Raw genomic sequence first — 16,371 nt, 5'->3', positions numbered from 1 at the left:
CACCTACCCACCTTCACAGCTATCAAATGCCAACAAGAAATCCCCCACCAAATAACGAGCACAAGTTTGTGTCAGTTTTTATTATCACGTACAAAAAGCAAAGAAGGCAGCTGAGTACAGTACTGACAATACAGAGCAGGTGACCCCCTTTCACCCACCTGCAAAGAAGACACGGGAGTGTGCAGGTGACCAGAACCTATTCCAGTCCACTTGGACCCAACTCTGCGCAAAAGGGGAGCAGTGGACTCTCCCCAAAATGGATCCCTTACCGCCATATTTGTGAGGCTAAATGTTTGTGCGGTCATTTCCGAAAGATGGCCAAGTGTGGGGCAATGTGACAGAAAAGGAAGGCTGCCAAAGAGGCAACAGCCAGAGAAGCCTTCCAGGCCAGAAAGTCCTGGTCCTACTGCAGAGGCCTGCCTGCATCAGACCTGGCCCAGCCTGCCAGAGGAAGGGCATAAATGGGGAGCCAGGACAATGTTAGGGGCTATTGTGAGATGGTTCCCTTAAGCCAGCACATCAGGCCTCAGTCAAGACAGTCCGTGCTGGGAGGAGCAGCAACCAGAGTGCAAGAAAGGAAAAAAAATTACCCCCATAAATACCAATAAATATCAAGAGGGGACCTTACGGCCGAGGAGGTAGCATCAGCAGTGCTCCATCCCATGTGCCAGAGAAGAAAGCACATGCAGAACTGTGGCTTCTGCTATGAGCTGCTGTGGTCCTTACAGCACTGCTCGTGGTAGGGGTGCCACCCCCCCAGATGAAGTCCCGCTCTGCCAAACAAGCTCAGCAGTCCATGCCGTCACTTTCGTACCAACCCGTGGTGCTATCAGTGCCGAAGTATCTGTCTCCAAAGTTGCCTGACAGGAGAGAAAGGCATGCATTTTATCAATGTGACCGAGGAAAACGGAAGGCTCCGCCCTCACCTGTGAAAAGTCTGGACATGAAAGCAGCTTCTCGAGCAGTGGCAAAGCTGGGCCTTCCCTCCCCCACTGAAGGGCAGATTCTATACCTTCCTCTACAGCAGTTGCCACTGACCCACATCTATTTCCCATTCCCTCTCCTCTGCAAAAAAAAAGAAGAGGAAACTGCTTCTTCAAGGCATGCTGTTAAGTTGCAAATCCCCTGGCTTGGTGCAGGCGTAACCAAACAGAAAAAAAACCCAAAAATCAAATGAGATATGGCTTGAGAGGGCCGGCATCCAGTCTGGGACAGCTCCCACTTACCAATGCCAGGGATAATGTGGAACTCCTCGTTGACCCTCTTGTCCACTGCTGTGGTAATGATACGTACGCGGGGAAAGGCATAGGCCACTGAGTGGACCCCCATCTCAGCCATCAGCAGCGAAAGGAGGAAGATCTTGTCCTCCTGCACGTCATGATCCTGCAGCATATTTATTTACAGTGTGTATGTACCTCCAGCCTTTCTCCTGACAGTCAGGACCCAGGCTGGGGGAGACCAGTGCAATATCAAAATAAAAATCTGTTAAAATAATTAACAAAGATGGTCAACAGCTAGATTCAAATGAGTAGCCGTGTTGGTCTGAAGTAGCACAATAAAATCAGAGTCCAGTAGCACCTTTAAGACCAACAAAGATTTATTCAAGGCGTGACCTTTCGAGTGCAAGCACTCTTCGTCTGACGTGCTACTGGACTACAGTGTTCTTTTTAAAATGACACAATAAAATCAGAGTCCAGTAGCACGTCAGACGAAGAGTGCTTGCACTGGAAAGCTCACGCCTTGAATAAATCTTTGTTGGTCTTAAAGGTGCTACTGGACTCTGATTTTATTGGTCAACAGCTAGTAATTTAAAGAGATAAGATGAGCAATGCATGCAGTGATGAGCCCTCCCTGCACACACGCATAGAGTGTGCAGATTACAGGCAGGTTCTGGGCTTGGGGAAAGAGCTTCCCATATAATCTCCAGCATCTCCCATTAAAAAGGACCGGCAAAGAAGTGAGGCGAAAGAGCTCTTCCAGAGTCTGCGTAGACCTTGATGGACCAATGGTCTGATTCAGTATAAGGCAGTATTACATGTGTACAGGAGAGAAAGCCATGTATTGCCCCAAACCAATGCCTGAAGGGCCCAAGCCCTAACAGGGAGATGGGAGACCCACAGCCCCGATCCCATGCCATCAGTATTCAGGAAGTCCCTGTGTCCTCACCACCAACCTACTGTTTGTGTCTTCAGCCCCAGCCTCAATCCTGACACCCGCGCCCCTCTGCATGTCCCGCTATTCCATGTCATGGCATCTTCACTTACAAGCAGCACCCGCACAGCCATCATGGCAGCAGCCCCTGTGGACACAGTGCTGTCCATCAAGATGACATAGTCTTCACTGATCTCCTTGGGCAGCCGGAGGTAGTGCAGCTGGTAAGAGGACAAGGCACTTGGGTCAGTCAGTCCAGACCATCCCACCTTCCCTGCCCTCGTGTCGGGACACCCCCCCCCACGGCCCAGCCCACTTTCCACCTCGGGTTCCCCCGTGTCATGGTTGGTCTGGATGAGAATCTTGCCCAAGCGGATGTCTTTGCAGACAGCTGTGAGGGCCTGCTCCATGGTCTCGCCTGCACGCAGGATGGAGACGCCGGTGATCTGGAGGGGAGAATGCAGCAGACACTGAAATTTGGCTGCATAACCCATCTTAGTCCCTGTACCCCCAACTCCACCCCTCTCCTAAACTCTTTTCTTGATGCCCATTAAGCATGAAACTTCCCAAAGGGGAATACATCTAGCTGAAGAAGCAAACAGACCACTTGACATAGAAACATAATAAAACTGATTTGATAAACCCTGAAATTTCAAACTGAGATCCAGCATGTTAGAATACTGGCCGAGGATCTGCGAGACCCATATCTGAATCCTTGGTCCACTAAGCAATCTTAACCAACCCCACAGGGTTGTGAGGACAAAACAGAGAACAGTATTATGAGATGTGAAGATTGAAGCAGGTGGCAAGTTACACTGTCAGCGATAGGGTTGTGGGTGTCCTGCATGGTGCAGGGGGTTGGACTAGATGACCCAGGAGGTACCTTCCAACTCTTCTATGATTCTATGAGCTACTCTGAATCCTCCCTGGGGAGAAAAGTGGGGTGTCTGCCTCAGCACAGGGCAGCTTCCTGGGCTCCTAGGCTACCCAGTCTCCCCCCAAATCCAGGTTCCTTCTACAATCCTCTGACTTTTTGCACTCAACCTCCGCAGACCTAGACGAGGGAGGAGAGAAGAGTAGCTCACCCGCTGCCTGTGGAAACGCTTCCCCTCATAGACCGTCCCCTGCGGTGTCTCCACAGTCACAGTCTGCAAAAAGCAAGGCACCATGCCAGTGGTCTCGACCCAGCATCAGGACCACAGAGAATACTTAGCAGACCCTCCAGCATCCCACAGGAAGAGTGATAACTAGAAAGGAGGCAATACCTTGAGTGGCAGGAAGGAGAGAGCGTGCTCTATCAACAGACGCATCAGACGCTTGGAGTAGAAGATGAACTCATCCCTGGTGGTATCTTTGTTCCTGTGGAGTAAGGAGGAAAAAGTGGGCTATTCCCACTTCCCAACCCTAGAATGTATTTTGGAACAAGGCAGGCCATGCCACACTGATTCCATCCTAACCTGCCTCTGAATTGGCAGTCTCCAAGCTCCCCTGCAGCTCCTAGCTCCCTGAGGCCACACAGAAAAGGAAGGACCACTGCTGCAGCACCCCCAGTACCTGATGATGGTGTGCATCCCACGGACTTGCGGCGTGCTCTCCAGGACGCTCAGCGTCTTTGGCAACGGCTGTCCCTGGTGAGCTGAGGCCAAGGCCGCTCTGTTTGGGAGGAGAAGGGTATGGGGTTCATGCAAAAGAGGGAGCTCAGTACAAGAGATTCTCCCCCCATTGCCCCCTTCTGAAAGGTCAAGGGGTGCCTGCAGACTGCATGAACATTCTTGCATCAATGGGACTCCTTTGCATTTATGAAGGTACTGGGCCCTCCCATCACTGATAGCCCAAATTCCTCTCTGCACAACAAGGCAAAGGCACAGATGTTCAGGGTCATGAAAAGAGGGCCACCTCTCACAGAACAGAAGGGTGAGGTTGCTCTCCTTCCTGGACAGAAGCCCCAGTAGGAGGAATGGAAGGGTTTGGTTGCCATACTGCGGTACTGCACCAAGAGGCAGCATCTTGTACCAGGCTAACCTGGGCCCAAGCAAGCAAGCCACTGCCCACACAGATGTCAAACAATGAAGCTATAAAATGTCACCCACCCCCTCCCCACCTCAAACTTCAGTGCATGGAAATAGCAGGAAGATCCGCCGGCTTCCCTGCACCCACCCACCCCATCCCGAGAAACACCACCCCAAGGGAAGGGGCAAGGCAGCAGGAACAGCCAAAGGAGACCAAGTGTCCTCACATATGCCAGCGTAGCTTCCTCTGGTGAAGACGCCAAGGCCCAGCAGGGACGGAAAAGAGATAGACAGACAGATAGACAGAGGGTATTAGGTGGGGGCAAACTGGCAGCAGCTTCCTGCCACGCACACAAGGGGGGAGAGGGGAGGAGCAGAAGGGATCTGCCCCACAGGACCAAAGTAGGGGGGGAGCAGCTGGGACCCCAAAGCTTCACTGCATGAAGAGTAACAGCTGCTGTATCCCTTCTCTCTCCATCCCACCCACCACTGGGCAAGAAAGGGAAAATGCTGCCCCACCTACGCATGCACTTTTCAGAGAGATCACTGGAAGTCAAAAGTGATATGTATGGGGGGAGGGAAGCTACTGTTCAGGAAGCTACTGCCAAATCCAAAAAACTCCACCAGACACAGCCCCCAAGCAGCAGGAGCAGACAGGGCAGCACACCGCAAACTCCCCTGGCTCCTTTTAGTGAGTCTTGGGACGGCCAAGCAGCACGTACCAGGCCTCCAAAGCGAGCCCGGCTGGCTTTTGGAAAGAAAGGTGCCCAGTCACCGAGGATAGTGCATGTCTTACAAGCAGGGGTTCCAAATGCAACTACAGGAATTCACAGGGATTTGGGGGCAGCCCCCATGGAGGGCAGAATCTGAGGGAGGGAGGGAGCTCAGCAGGGATGGGCTACCAGAGTCTGCCCTCCAAAGCTGCCACGTCACCCAGGGGAACTGATCTCTGTCGCCTGGAGACCAGCTGTCAATCCGGTCCCGCCAAGGAGGCCAGGAAGCAGGCCGTGCTTTGTGTTTAGTTCTCTCTCTAGAAGCACCCAGAGGGGAAAGGCTCCCTAAGCTTCCTTCACCGCTCCCAGCTGCCTCTTGAGCTGGTCAGAAGAGACTCCCGCTACTGCCCAGCTGCTCTCCCACAGGCTGGCTTGCTGTGCGGCAGGGAAAGGCACAAGGATGGGGGCAAGGCGGGATGGGGGGAGAGGAAGTGTTCTAAGTTCTGCTCCTTCAGGGCCGCCGTCATACCTGACCGTGATTTCACGCTGGGCATCAGCAGTAGGAGCCCACATCGGAAGGCAGCAGAGTCATTACAAGGCAGGGAGCAGAGGGAGGGGGGAGAGAAACACAGAACAGCCGGTCACTGCACACAGCAAGCTCTGCCCCGTGGCCTGGCTCGGGACGCTAGACCCACTGGCAGCCCCCCCCCCCCCGATTCCCTTCCACTGCTCATAAACTCAGGGATGGCTACAGTGAGATGGGCCTGGGGGGCAGTCTGGGAAGAGTCGCATTGATGTGAGCCTGGGAGGAAATTAGCAGGAGCTTCACAGTTTGTTGAGGCTGGAAAAAGTGGGGATGGGAGGGACTAGAGCCTGGACTGGGATCTCGAGGGGGTGGGCGATATTGGGAAGGCTTGACAAAGAGAGTGACCGTGTTGGGCAGCAGACCATCCTGCAGCAGTGGAGGTGAGGGACAGGTGCTTCCCCACTCCCCCACCCCAGAGTCCCCTCCTCCAAAGTCCTTACCTTCTCCAGCTGGCTGTGCACGTGCTGAACGATCAAGTCCAGAGCCACAAAGTTCTCCCCACCTGAAGAAGTAGTAGTGGGAAAAAGAGGAGTGCCATTTATTTTCTTGATCCCCGGCGTGGGGGTGGGGAGATTTAAGATCATCTGGTGCTGCTTCTCCTCTGGGAACACAGAACTACACTTGGGACTGTGGTGTAGTGGTCAGAGTGAGAGAGTACACTCAAATCCCTGTTCTGCCATGGAGACTCAGTGGGTTTCCTTGAACTAGTAATTTCTTCATAGCCTAGCCTCATGACCTAAACATCCTAGTACCTGACCTGACACGAGCTAGACCAATCTCATCAGATCTCAGAAGCTAAGCAAGGTCACCCTTTGCTGGCACTTGGATCGGGGACTACCAAGTAAGTCCAGGGTTGTTACGCATAGGCAATGACTAAATACCTTTGTTCCTTTCTTGAAAACTAGACAAGGTTGTTTTAAAACAGCTGCAACTTGAGCAACCCTCAACCTCCTTCCCCTCCCCCAATGGAGGAGGGAAAAATCACATTGTAAACAATTTTGGGTCCCTACTAGGGCATAATTACCAAAATAAATAAAAGCAAAGATGGAAGCCCCAGAGAGCTCATGGCAACCAGATGTGGGCATGTTTCCCTGAGTAGATAATAATGAGGACTTTTAGCTTATCAAATTTATGATAATGTTATTTGATTTATTTGATAGTGCTACAGAACGCTCAAAGTACTTGATTCAATGTCCTTATCACAGCCCATTCTAGTAACTATTTTGTATGATAAAACCAGTAGCTTTCACACAGCAAGTGGGGGATGGGAGATGGGGGTCTCTAAGTACATTGCCAAAATAGAATTTGAACTGGCATCATACCAGCTCATTCTCAGACCCTATGCTTAGCATAGTTTAAATGAATTACATCCCCAAATTCAACCATTTACAGAATACGAAAATATATGTTGACAGTGCATCAAATATTATACATTAGTATTTGATTTCCATAAAACCACCTACAGCAGGTTCCAGAGGAGCGTTCAAGAAATTCACAAAGGGAGGGGAGAGTGACATGCAGGGGCACTGATATTTTGTGAGTATTCTCTCATTAGTTTAACATTATAAAGTACTGGGTATGTCTCCCCCACATATGTAGTAAGTACCCAAACTTAGAAATTTGAAGGAATTCCAGCTTAACTTTAACCCAAACCCAGAATAAATCACAAAAGAAGTCTCTGGCAAAAATAAAATCAAAGTCACCAGCAGAGCTTAGAAAACTACCAGGTTCTGCAAAAACAAGCTTCCTGGCTAGATCTCCAAATGCCACAACAGGAGCCAAAACGGACTTACATTAGCAGCTGCCATTTCATCACACCTGGAGAGGCTGTCAAGTATGCACCAAGACTCTTCTCCCCGCCCCTCCAAAATCACACCCCAAACAGGCTCCCCTCCTCACCTCGGGGCACAACTATGTCCGCTGCCTGCATGGTGGGTTCAATGTACTGCTCGAAGGCCGGCTTCACAAACTTGCTGTACTGCTTGATGACGCCCACCACATCCCGCCCACGTTCCATGATGTCCCGCTTCAGCCGCCGAACCAGCCGGATGTCTGAGTCTGTGTCCACAAACACCTTCATGTCCAGGAGCTGGAGGAACAACAGGTTAAGATGAGAACAACAGGCTGGGGAACTGAGGTGTAGCCCCCCCCCCCAGTCTAATCAACTCAAGAACAGGCATCTGAGACCACAGTCACCTGTCCCACAACAGTCCACCCCAACCCAGCCCCCAAATCTCCCTTCTTTAGACCAGGATGGTACCTGCAGAAGCTCCTTATTGGCAAAAGATAGAATCCCTTCAAACACAATCACATTGGCCCCATAGACAGTTTTCTGCAGACAGAGGAGAAAGGAAACGTCAAGGTTCATGCAGGAGGAGGAGGAGGTCTCTCAGGTACCTCAAGGGAGAACATTCCAGTGGACCCAATTATTTTGTTATAAGGCAGCATTTTATCTGATGCATTCCCCTGCCTCTCAAATACACACAGCTTAATGTGAATCCTGCCCCCCCCAGCACCATCAGGGGTTAAAGGTCCAGAAAAAAGCCACCCTGTGTGAAGACCTAATTTGAGAATGCAAATGTTCTCAGCACCATGGTGCTAAGGAGGCAAGACAGTCTCAGACTGGAGAATCTTGAAAGCCTGAGCTTTTGTTGTAATGAAAGAAAGTAGGTTTCTCCTTGCAGGTACAATGAAAGTTCTTTTGAAAGCACTGGCAGTCTCTGCAAACCATATGGAACTAAAAGGGAATCTCAGTTGGATTTTTTCACTCACCTTCAGTGATTTATCCCCCAGGAACCCCCTGCATCTATGCCTCTTTTAAAAGAAAACCTGCAGTGTTATCAGGTAAATGGAGGCCATTGTACAGTTTGAATGGTTACTATTTGAATTACTCTCAGAAAAAGCCTTGCAAGTTGGACCATTTAAAATCAGATTCTGCATATTAGTAAAGGCTAGATTAAATTGTGTAGACCAGGGGTAGTCAAAACTGCGGCCCTCCAGATGTCCATGGACTACAATTCCCATGAGCCTCTGCCAGCCTTTGCTGGCAGGGGCTCATGGGAATTGTAGTCCATGGACATCTGGAGGGCCGCAGTTTGACTACCCCTGGGCTGTAGAACATCCTAGGAGATGCCCCTGTTCTTTCATGGGATCCACAAAACCTGACTCATCATGTTCTCCACAAACTTTTCCAGGCCTTTTGATTTGGGCAAGAATTTTATAATCTGGGCCAAACAGGGTTGCAGCAAGGATATCTTTTTAATGCACACATTTAAGTGTTTCTTCTACCAATGGCAACTCAGTGTTAATTTCTCCTTGAGTCTAGATGAAGCAATTTCACTTAAATGCATCTTCCTAATTTTCCGTGAGGCCAAATTTCCATTTCCTGCAAACTATGTAGCCATATAAATATTCAAAACAAAGCTTCTACAAGTTGCACAATTAATACAGGTCATTTATGACCCAAAGACCCAGTTTTGATGACCAAAAGCACTCACCCAGCAAGCCATATGAGGCAGAGATCCCTCTTCCCACCCCCTCCCCTCACATACCCACTCTTTGCGCCGGCTGTGTGTGGTGAAGTCATACACTGGAACTTTAACACTCTTTCCCTCTTTGAGTTTCCTTAAGACACTGATGAGCAGGTCAAAGTCAAATGCATCAGGGTGGTCAAAATTGTACTCGTTGCGGGCAGCTTGCTGCTGTTTTTCCTTGTTCAGCACCTAGGAGAGCACCACAGGGAAGGGGTCAGAAAAGCAAGTACAGTATTTGCTGGCGTATAAGACTACTTTCCCCCCCTGAAAAACATGCCTCCAAGTGGGGGGGTCGTCCTATACGCCGGGTGCACTTCAGTTGGGATAGACATAGCTGCCCATAGTACTGTAACGTAATGTAACAAACTCTATATTTTGAATGGAAATGTTGGGGGGTCGTCTTATACGCCCAGTCATCTTATACGCCGGCAAATACGGTAGATTTATCTATTAGGGAATAGCTGGGCTGACCTCAGCTCTAGAGGGCTGAGCCAAAGCCACTCACCTTGTAAAAGCTGTCCATAGAGAGCAGCACCACCCAAGGCACATCCAGAGCTTCAATGATTTTATTGGCCACTGTGGTCTTGCCTGATGCGCTCCCACCACACAAGCCTACAAACAGAGCACAGGGGAATCTGAATCCTTCAATCCGTGGGGAACAATAAGAAGTGAACCATCCGAAAAAGTTAAACCGGAAGGATCTGAGTCTTGGGAACTACTACCAGAGAGATACCAGGTCAAATCAATGTGGAGAACAGTACTGACATTAGTCTCATCACAGTCAAATGCAAAAGCTCACCTCAGGGACTCACAGTCCAAGGACAAGACAAAGTGGCAATGAAGAGTAAAGAAGAGGGGAGAATGGGCTGGTGATTCGTTCTAACCCCATACCCTACAGTCAGAGATGCATAAAGCAAAAACCAATGATGACTACAAAAAGTGGGAGAATCCTTTAGTCTTTCTCTCTAATCTAGCTTATTAAATGTACAGAATGTTCTGTATCCTGTGACTCCCAGAGCCTTTCCCTTCTCTCATCTGTAGAACAACTGCTAGCAATCAAGCCCCATCAGTTCTGTACTGCAATGAGCAGCAAGCATGGATGCTGCTTCTATACTGGATGCTGCCAAAATCCTAGCAGGTGCTTTGGAATCAACCAGCCTATGACCAGAAGTCTAGTCAACACCCAGTATTTTAGCCTGACTCATACAGAAAAGGAACTACATTGACCAATACAGGCAAGAAAGGCCAAGGGGAGTTCTAGAATCCAGTTTGTGGTCCAGAGAAGAAGCATCAGAAGGAGGACACAGAGGGAAAGGCAGAAACCTCACAAGTTGGGCGAGGAATCATCAATCAAGGCAGAGCCCCCAGCCCATCAGAAAAGCTGAGGAGATGCCTTACCGATTACAAAGGCTTCCTTGAAAGGCGTGCCTGTCTCGTTGTACCAGGGAGGCCGCCCTGCTGTGTAGATGGTCCGCTTGCTGGTCCTGAGCAGTGGGGGTTCTGTCTTGGACTGGCTTGTGGTCCTCTTCCGTGGGGAAAGTGAGGGGGTGAGGGGCAAGCAGGAGAGGAGAGTACCCAGCGAGTCATCTCTCCTCCCGCTGCACAGGAGAAAGGGAGGGAGTGAATGCATTAGTGCAGAGGTCTCCAACCTGATGCCTGCAGGCCGCATGCAGCCACCGACCCCCTTCTGTGCAGCCCTCCAACCTGCCTGTCTGCTATCACCCTCAGTGCCTTTTCCCTCAGACCCATACTGTTCTTCATGCCTTAAGAGGCACCATCTACTGCTGTTCATCCTGTCCCTTTCTTGCAAAAAAACACAATAGCAACATTGTTTTGGTCTCCATGATTCTTTCTGTCAGCCCCCTCTTGTTCTTATGCTCCATAATAGTATTTTGGCAATTCTAGGTGCTTTGCTAGCCAGAAAAGCTCAGGCACCCAAACCATTCAATTTTTAACTCCATGTCTCCATGAATTACCATACTGAAGCTATGCATGTATATAAGGAAGGTATCTGTGTGAATGGGTTCAGAAGATGTCAAGTCTGCTTTTGCAAAAAAAAAAAAAAAAAGTGGGAAAAGGATAGTAAAAGGCCTGGATGTTTTTGGGTTTTTTTGCAAAAAAGGGATACAAAGTGTTTTGCATACTAAACATTTCTAAAGGCTCCACCCTTCAAATCAAGTGGCTTCTAAAGTTACTGATGAGGTTGCTGCTACAAGCAAAAGCATTTTCTTCCTTGCTTGCTTCTGCCTCTCCTCCCTTTCTCACTCCATCTGTGATTGCAGGAGCCGGTGGGTGGCCCCTTGAGGACTTTCTTAGCAGGGAAGCTTATGGCATTCCCCATCTCATATCTTCCTCCAGCCAAGTTTCCCTCCCTCTGGCTGCCATTTTACGGATGGAATTAATTGATTTGCAAGTCAGTGATAATCTCAGAGACATTTACAAAGAAAATAGTCTGTTAAGATTTCTATTCTGGTCTACCTGATATATTTATCAACCTAAAGAAATTTGAGAGCCTGTTGTGACCCAGAGTGGTAAGGCAGCAGACATGCAGTCTGAAGCTCTGCCCATAAGGCTGGGAGTTCAATCCCAGCAACCGGCTCAAGGTTGACTTAGCCTTCCATCCTTCTGAGGTCGGTAAAATGAGTACCCAGCTTGCTGGAGGGTAAACGGTAATGACTGGGGAAGGCACTGGCAAACCACCCCGTATTGAGTCTGCCATGAAAACGCTAGAGGGCGTCACCCCAAGGGTCAGATATGAACCGGTGCTTGCACCTTTACCTAAAGAAATTTGCTGCAGGCATGTTCACAGTCTTTGGCATCACATACATCTGTGAACAAACCTTTTCCAAGATGAAAATGATGAAATTGAAGTGTAGGTCAAGGCTTACAGATGAACATTTACATGACATTTTGAGAGTGTCTGACAAAAAACCTTGACTTGGATATCAATATCTTGGCTAACAGAAAACAGCCACAAAAATCACACTGACTAGGTAAGCATGTGTAGCTAAATAAAACAATTCCACAGTAAAATATTGTTCCAAAATTGACTGCATTAAAGTTAACATTTATCTTTGAATGTTTACTTTTGACCTAAATAAGTAGGTTAATACTTTTGTTACATTTTGGATGGATTCAAGTGTGCTGGTTTGAAGTAGCTGTGCTGGTCTGAAGTAGCACAAAAAAAAAATTGAGTCCAGTGGCACCTTTAAGACCAACAAAGATTTATTCAAGGTGTGAGCTTTCGAGTGCATGCACTCTTCCTTCAGACTCAATTTTTGTTTTGTTACATTTTGGTTTAAGAGGTGGCCCTCTTTAGGCACTGGGCACGCTAATGCAGCCTCCATATGCCAAAAGGTTGGGGACCCCAGCATTAGAGAGAAGGGAGATCGCCCGCAGTTCCTTCCGGCCAGGGGCCCTGCCCTTCATCGTGCAAAAGGCCCTTGGGGCGGCTCCCTCCTCCCTTGGCATCAGCTCGCAAATCCGCACTTCAATCCCTAACCCTTGAGAAGCGATTTCCCCCCTCGGCGCCACCCACATCAAGCCTCCAAGGGGGGCTCCAAGCCCGGCCTCTGCAGCGCATCTTGCCCCTTTAACCTCCTCATGCAACCCTCCCCCCTCCTCCCGGTCGCCGGCCGGACCTGCCACGCCGCGCCTCCTCAGCAGCACCGCCTGGAGCCGCCATCTTGGCCGCACTCCCGCCACTCCTCCACCTGTTGCCGCGGAGCCTGCCGGGAAGGGGGTGGGACCCGGGATGGTGCGCGCGCATCCAGCCGCTGGTGAGGAGAAACTACCATTCCCGGCTGGCAGCGCGGCAGGCCGTCTGCTGGGCTCTCGTTCGCTTAAGCTGCGGTTTGGCGGCTGGCGCCTCCTCATTCTCCACCCCCCTCCCCCGCGCCCAGGCGTTTGTGCAGATCATTCGGAGACGCCGCCTCAGTTTAGAAGGCGCCGCTAGGAGACCGAGCTCACTTCCCCAGATGCAATTGGCATTATATTGAAAAAGCCTCCGTTTTTGGTTTCAGGTCGCGAACAGGACCCTGTTCGGATTTTGCACTCCGTACAGCTTGGGAAGAGGCGATATTTGTGGGCTTACATGAGAGGAAATGGGAAGGGGGTTAAGGGCGTACATGCTCTGTGGCTCTTCTGCACGAAAGAGTCGCCTTCCCGGTCAGAGGAGAGACCTGACCCAGCGGAAGAGTCGAGAAGACCTCAGCCCTGCCCACGGCTAGTGAGAACCTCCCTTCATTTCTGCAGCTGCCCCGGAGAAATAAGAGCGTGAGAAGCAGGCTAGGCAGGAATTTGAGCGCCCCCGGACACCTCTTAGCCCCGTCCCGCCTCTGGGCTTCATCCCTATACCTGCTTCTCCCTTGCCTGGCCCGCCATCCCGAGAGCCTTCGGCCGCTGCCTGCAGGAACTTTTGCTTCCAAGGAATCACGTAAGCCCGCGGACCTCTTCCGACCGCGCTGGCTGACAAAGAAGTTCTGCGTTTCCATTGAGAGCGGATCCGACCTGGGCTTGCGCCAGGGGGCTTGTCTGTCCGAGGGCTGTCCATGGTCCTGAATCCCTTTTTGTACCTCGTTCCGCTTACTTGCTCGGGCGTCGAAAACCCCAAGACAGCGTTCGCCCGGGACGTCTTCCGCCCTTGAGACCTGCAGCTGAGATTGGGAACGGGGGCGGGAGGGGGCGCTAAGGTTCGCTTGAATGATTCTGAAAACCTCTCCAGGATCTCTTCCCCGGACACGTAGCCCAACTGGTCAGGTTTCTTCCGGAGGGAGGCCCCGTGTTGGCAAATATCTGCCCCCTCAAGCCCAGCGCCGTTCTTCGGAGGAAGATCGCCCAGCTGGGCCTTGGGGGCAGAATCAAAGCCGGTCTGTTTAGCTTGGAGCGCTTAACCGCCAGATGTGGCCAGATGTGGCCGGGGCTTCTTGTATCCAGTGGAGGACGGATAGGCAATGCAGTGGACACGGAACAGGGCTCTCCGGGGTGCCGGAAAGAAACAGCACTCATTTTAAAAAGATTCAAATTAGTAGCCGTGTTGGTCTGAAGTAGCATAATAAAATCAGAGTCCAGTAGCACCTTTAAGACCAACAAAGATTTATTCAAGGTGTGAGCTTTCGAGTGCAAGCACCCTTCATCTGACGTGCTACTGGACTCTGATTTTATTGTGTCATTTAAAAAAGAACACTGTAGTTATATGGCCTCCTCCTCTTCCTGGGCTCATCGACTAAGGACGGTCCTCTCCCTCCCCCTGCCCTTCCCGGTGCTGGGCAGTCTTTCATTCGCTGCTGAGAAGGATGCCGTTGCCAACCTCCCGGCAAGCGCTGTTTCTCTTTCGAAGGCACCCTGTGCAACATGCCCGGGACCCTCCTGCCGGAGCGCCGGAGTTTCATTTCACTGTCCTGCAGAGGAAGTGGTAGCGGGGGGGGGGGGGCTGCGCTGGAGGGAAGCCTACAGAAGCCGCCCTGGAAAAAGCTGTCCTCCGCGCACACACCCCAGCAGCAGCAGCAGCGGGCAGGGGGGCACTAGGGAGGTCCGCTCCCTCCCTCCAGCGCCCAGACACTGGCATCAAAAGTGGGTTTGCCCAACAGCGCCAGCTTGGAGTGCTGGACTACGATTTAGGCCAGGGGTAGTCAAACTGCGGCCCTCCAGATGTCCACGGACTACAATTCCCAGAAGCCCCTGCCATCATTCGCTGGCAGGGGCTTATGGGATTTGTGGTCCATGGACATCTGCAGGGCCGCAGTTTGACTACCCCTGATCTAGGCTGAAATCCCCATTCTGCCGGGGGCGCTGGCTGGGTGCCCTTGGGTCAGTCGCTCTCACTCAGCCAAGCTATTTCACAGGGCTGTGGCTCGCCTTTGGGGGTGGGTGTGTGTGAATTATAGTAAGCTGCATCGGGAATGGCGGAACACAAATGAATGAGATCGCTGTGTCTGAAGCAGCCCCTCCTTTTTAAGCGCCCTTCCAAACTGAGCAAGTCGCTACACGGTGGCTTTAACCGCCCCCTCCCCACCTTAATCACTAGGGACCGGGTTTTATTCAACTTTTGGATTCTTAGAGAGCACCGAGAATAGCCAGCCATTTATTTCAATTGAATCCTAATGAATGTGACGTTCCTTTCTGCTTGATATAGCCTACCGTGACTCGTTGACTTTGTTTTTATCGTCAAGTTTACTATCAAAGGGAAATATTAAATATAGACAAAAGCCTCCCAGTCTTAAAGTTATTCCACTTGAGCATCTCCCACCCCTACAATACCTTCATCGTAATCCTAGGTATATCTACTTAGAAGTAAGCCCCACTATGTCCAATGGACTTACTTCTGGCCATTGCATCCTTCCAGGCTTAACTATGCAGAGATGCTGTGGCGTGGCAAGAGAACTGTAATAGCGTTTGTCGCTTATCACTGGTTCTCCATCAATGTCTTAGAAGCCCCGCTTGGAAGTGTCGCAGCTAACAAGGAACGCTGCCCATGGCCACCCACCCATCCACCTCACCGTATTTGCAAAACTCCCTTCTCGCTGCGCTTTCAGAGCTAAAGGGTTTGGTTACCTTTTGATCGTTCATTGCACCGTTCCGTAAAAGGTTCCACCGTGCATACAATCTCCATCAACCCTGTCTGCTTGGGCCAGGATGCAACTCAGTCTTTCCCTCCTAACAATTTAAAGAAAGCTCTGTAGGAGCAGACCAAAGGCCCATCTAGCTCAGTGCCCTGTTCCCCGTAGTCATTAGTCAGGTACTTTTGAGACATACATCAGTAGGGGTGAAAGCATCCCCTGCTGCCCGTGTCTCAATAGCAGCAGCATGCTGTCTCTGACTACGGATATTCCCTTTCGCAATTATTTTATCTGTTTATAGTCCGCCTTTCTCTCTGAGATCCAAAGCAGACCGCACCATTTTAAAACAATGCAATAGCAAGACAATAAATGCTACAATACGATGGCTGCCCTGGTAATGCAACTGAAGCAATGCAAGCGATGCTAGAAAGCCATGCAACTGAAGAGGTGGCATTGCAGAAGCAATGCAAGACCAGCCAGAACAAGGTACAACGTATAACAAGCTGAGTTATAAACCGGTTCGCCTGCAGAGCTACTTTCCGCGGGCTGATCGCCCCTGGTCCAGGAATCTCACCCCAAAGCCGTCCCCGACACACTTTGTAGCGATGAAATCCACTATCGAGTTCATGCCCAGAAATCCCTGCTTTTGTCTCTCCTGTTTGTTTCACTGGGACTACGGGAGAGGGGGAAAGTCCTACGGAAAATCTCCTAATGCGCAGGCTCTCAGCCCCTCTTTTATTCGGGTTGCCCTTTTCTACCCCCCTCTCCATCCCCTTTTCGAAAGGAAAACTAACCAGAAACCTGGAACACACTGGAGCCCGA

General features: G+C 50.6%; 1 protein-coding gene across 5 annotated transcripts; it reads right to left on the bottom strand.

Annotated features, from left to right (window-relative positions):
- Positions 1-65: 65 nt before the first annotated feature.
- On the bottom strand, positions 66-12,779 carry LOC143833839 (uridine-cytidine kinase-like 1). Of its 5 annotated transcripts, none has more exons than XM_077330088.1 (15): positions 12,634-12,779; positions 10,391-10,590; positions 9,498-9,604; positions 9,011-9,181; positions 7,720-7,791; positions 7,359-7,548; positions 5,900-5,961; positions 5,403-5,419; positions 3,706-3,804; positions 3,417-3,510; positions 3,237-3,299; positions 2,475-2,597; positions 2,265-2,372; positions 1,227-1,383; positions 66-860 (listed from the first exon to the last, which is right to left on the bottom strand). In XM_077330088.1, exons 1-15 carry the CDS (start codon positions 12,759-12,761, stop codon positions 787-789), a joined length of 1,665 nt encoding a protein of 554 aa, XP_077186203.1. In that variant the 5' UTR covers positions 12,762-12,779; the 3' UTR covers positions 66-786. The 5 variants fall into 5 exon arrangements, 4 of the variants coding, with proteins under 4 accessions (XP_077186203.1, XP_077186196.1, XP_077186188.1 ...); XM_077330081.1 differs by lacking the exon at positions 5,403-5,419 and adding an exon at positions 4,388-4,407; XM_077330073.1 differs by having other exon boundaries at positions 66-1,383.
- Positions 12,780-16,371: the final 3,592 nt, after the last annotated feature.

The sequence above is a fragment of the Paroedura picta genome, chromosome 1 (assembly GCF_049243985.1).
Source record: "Paroedura picta isolate Pp20150507F chromosome 1, Ppicta_v3.0, whole genome shotgun sequence".
NCBI classification, from domain to species: Eukaryota; Metazoa; Chordata; class Lepidosauria; order Squamata; family Gekkonidae; genus Paroedura; species Paroedura picta.
Note: the sequence above shows the minus strand (reverse complement) of the source record. Positions and strands in the feature narration are given on the sequence as shown.

Excerpts from the sequence above, each read along its gene's own strand:
- LOC143833839 (XM_077330067.1), bottom strand. The coding sequence starts at position 12,761 with ATGCGCGCGCACCATCCCGGGTCCCACCCCCTTCCCGGCAGGCTCCGC. Across the intron at positions 9,182-9,497 it reads CTATGGACAGCTTTTACAAG|GTGCTGAACAAGGAAAAACA; the intron begins GTGAGTGGCTTT and ends GTGCTCTCCTAG. Across the intron at positions 5,962-7,358 it reads GGACATAGTTGTGCCCCGAG|GTGGGGAGAACTTTGTGGCT; the intron begins GTGAGGAGGGGA and ends CTACTTCTTCAG.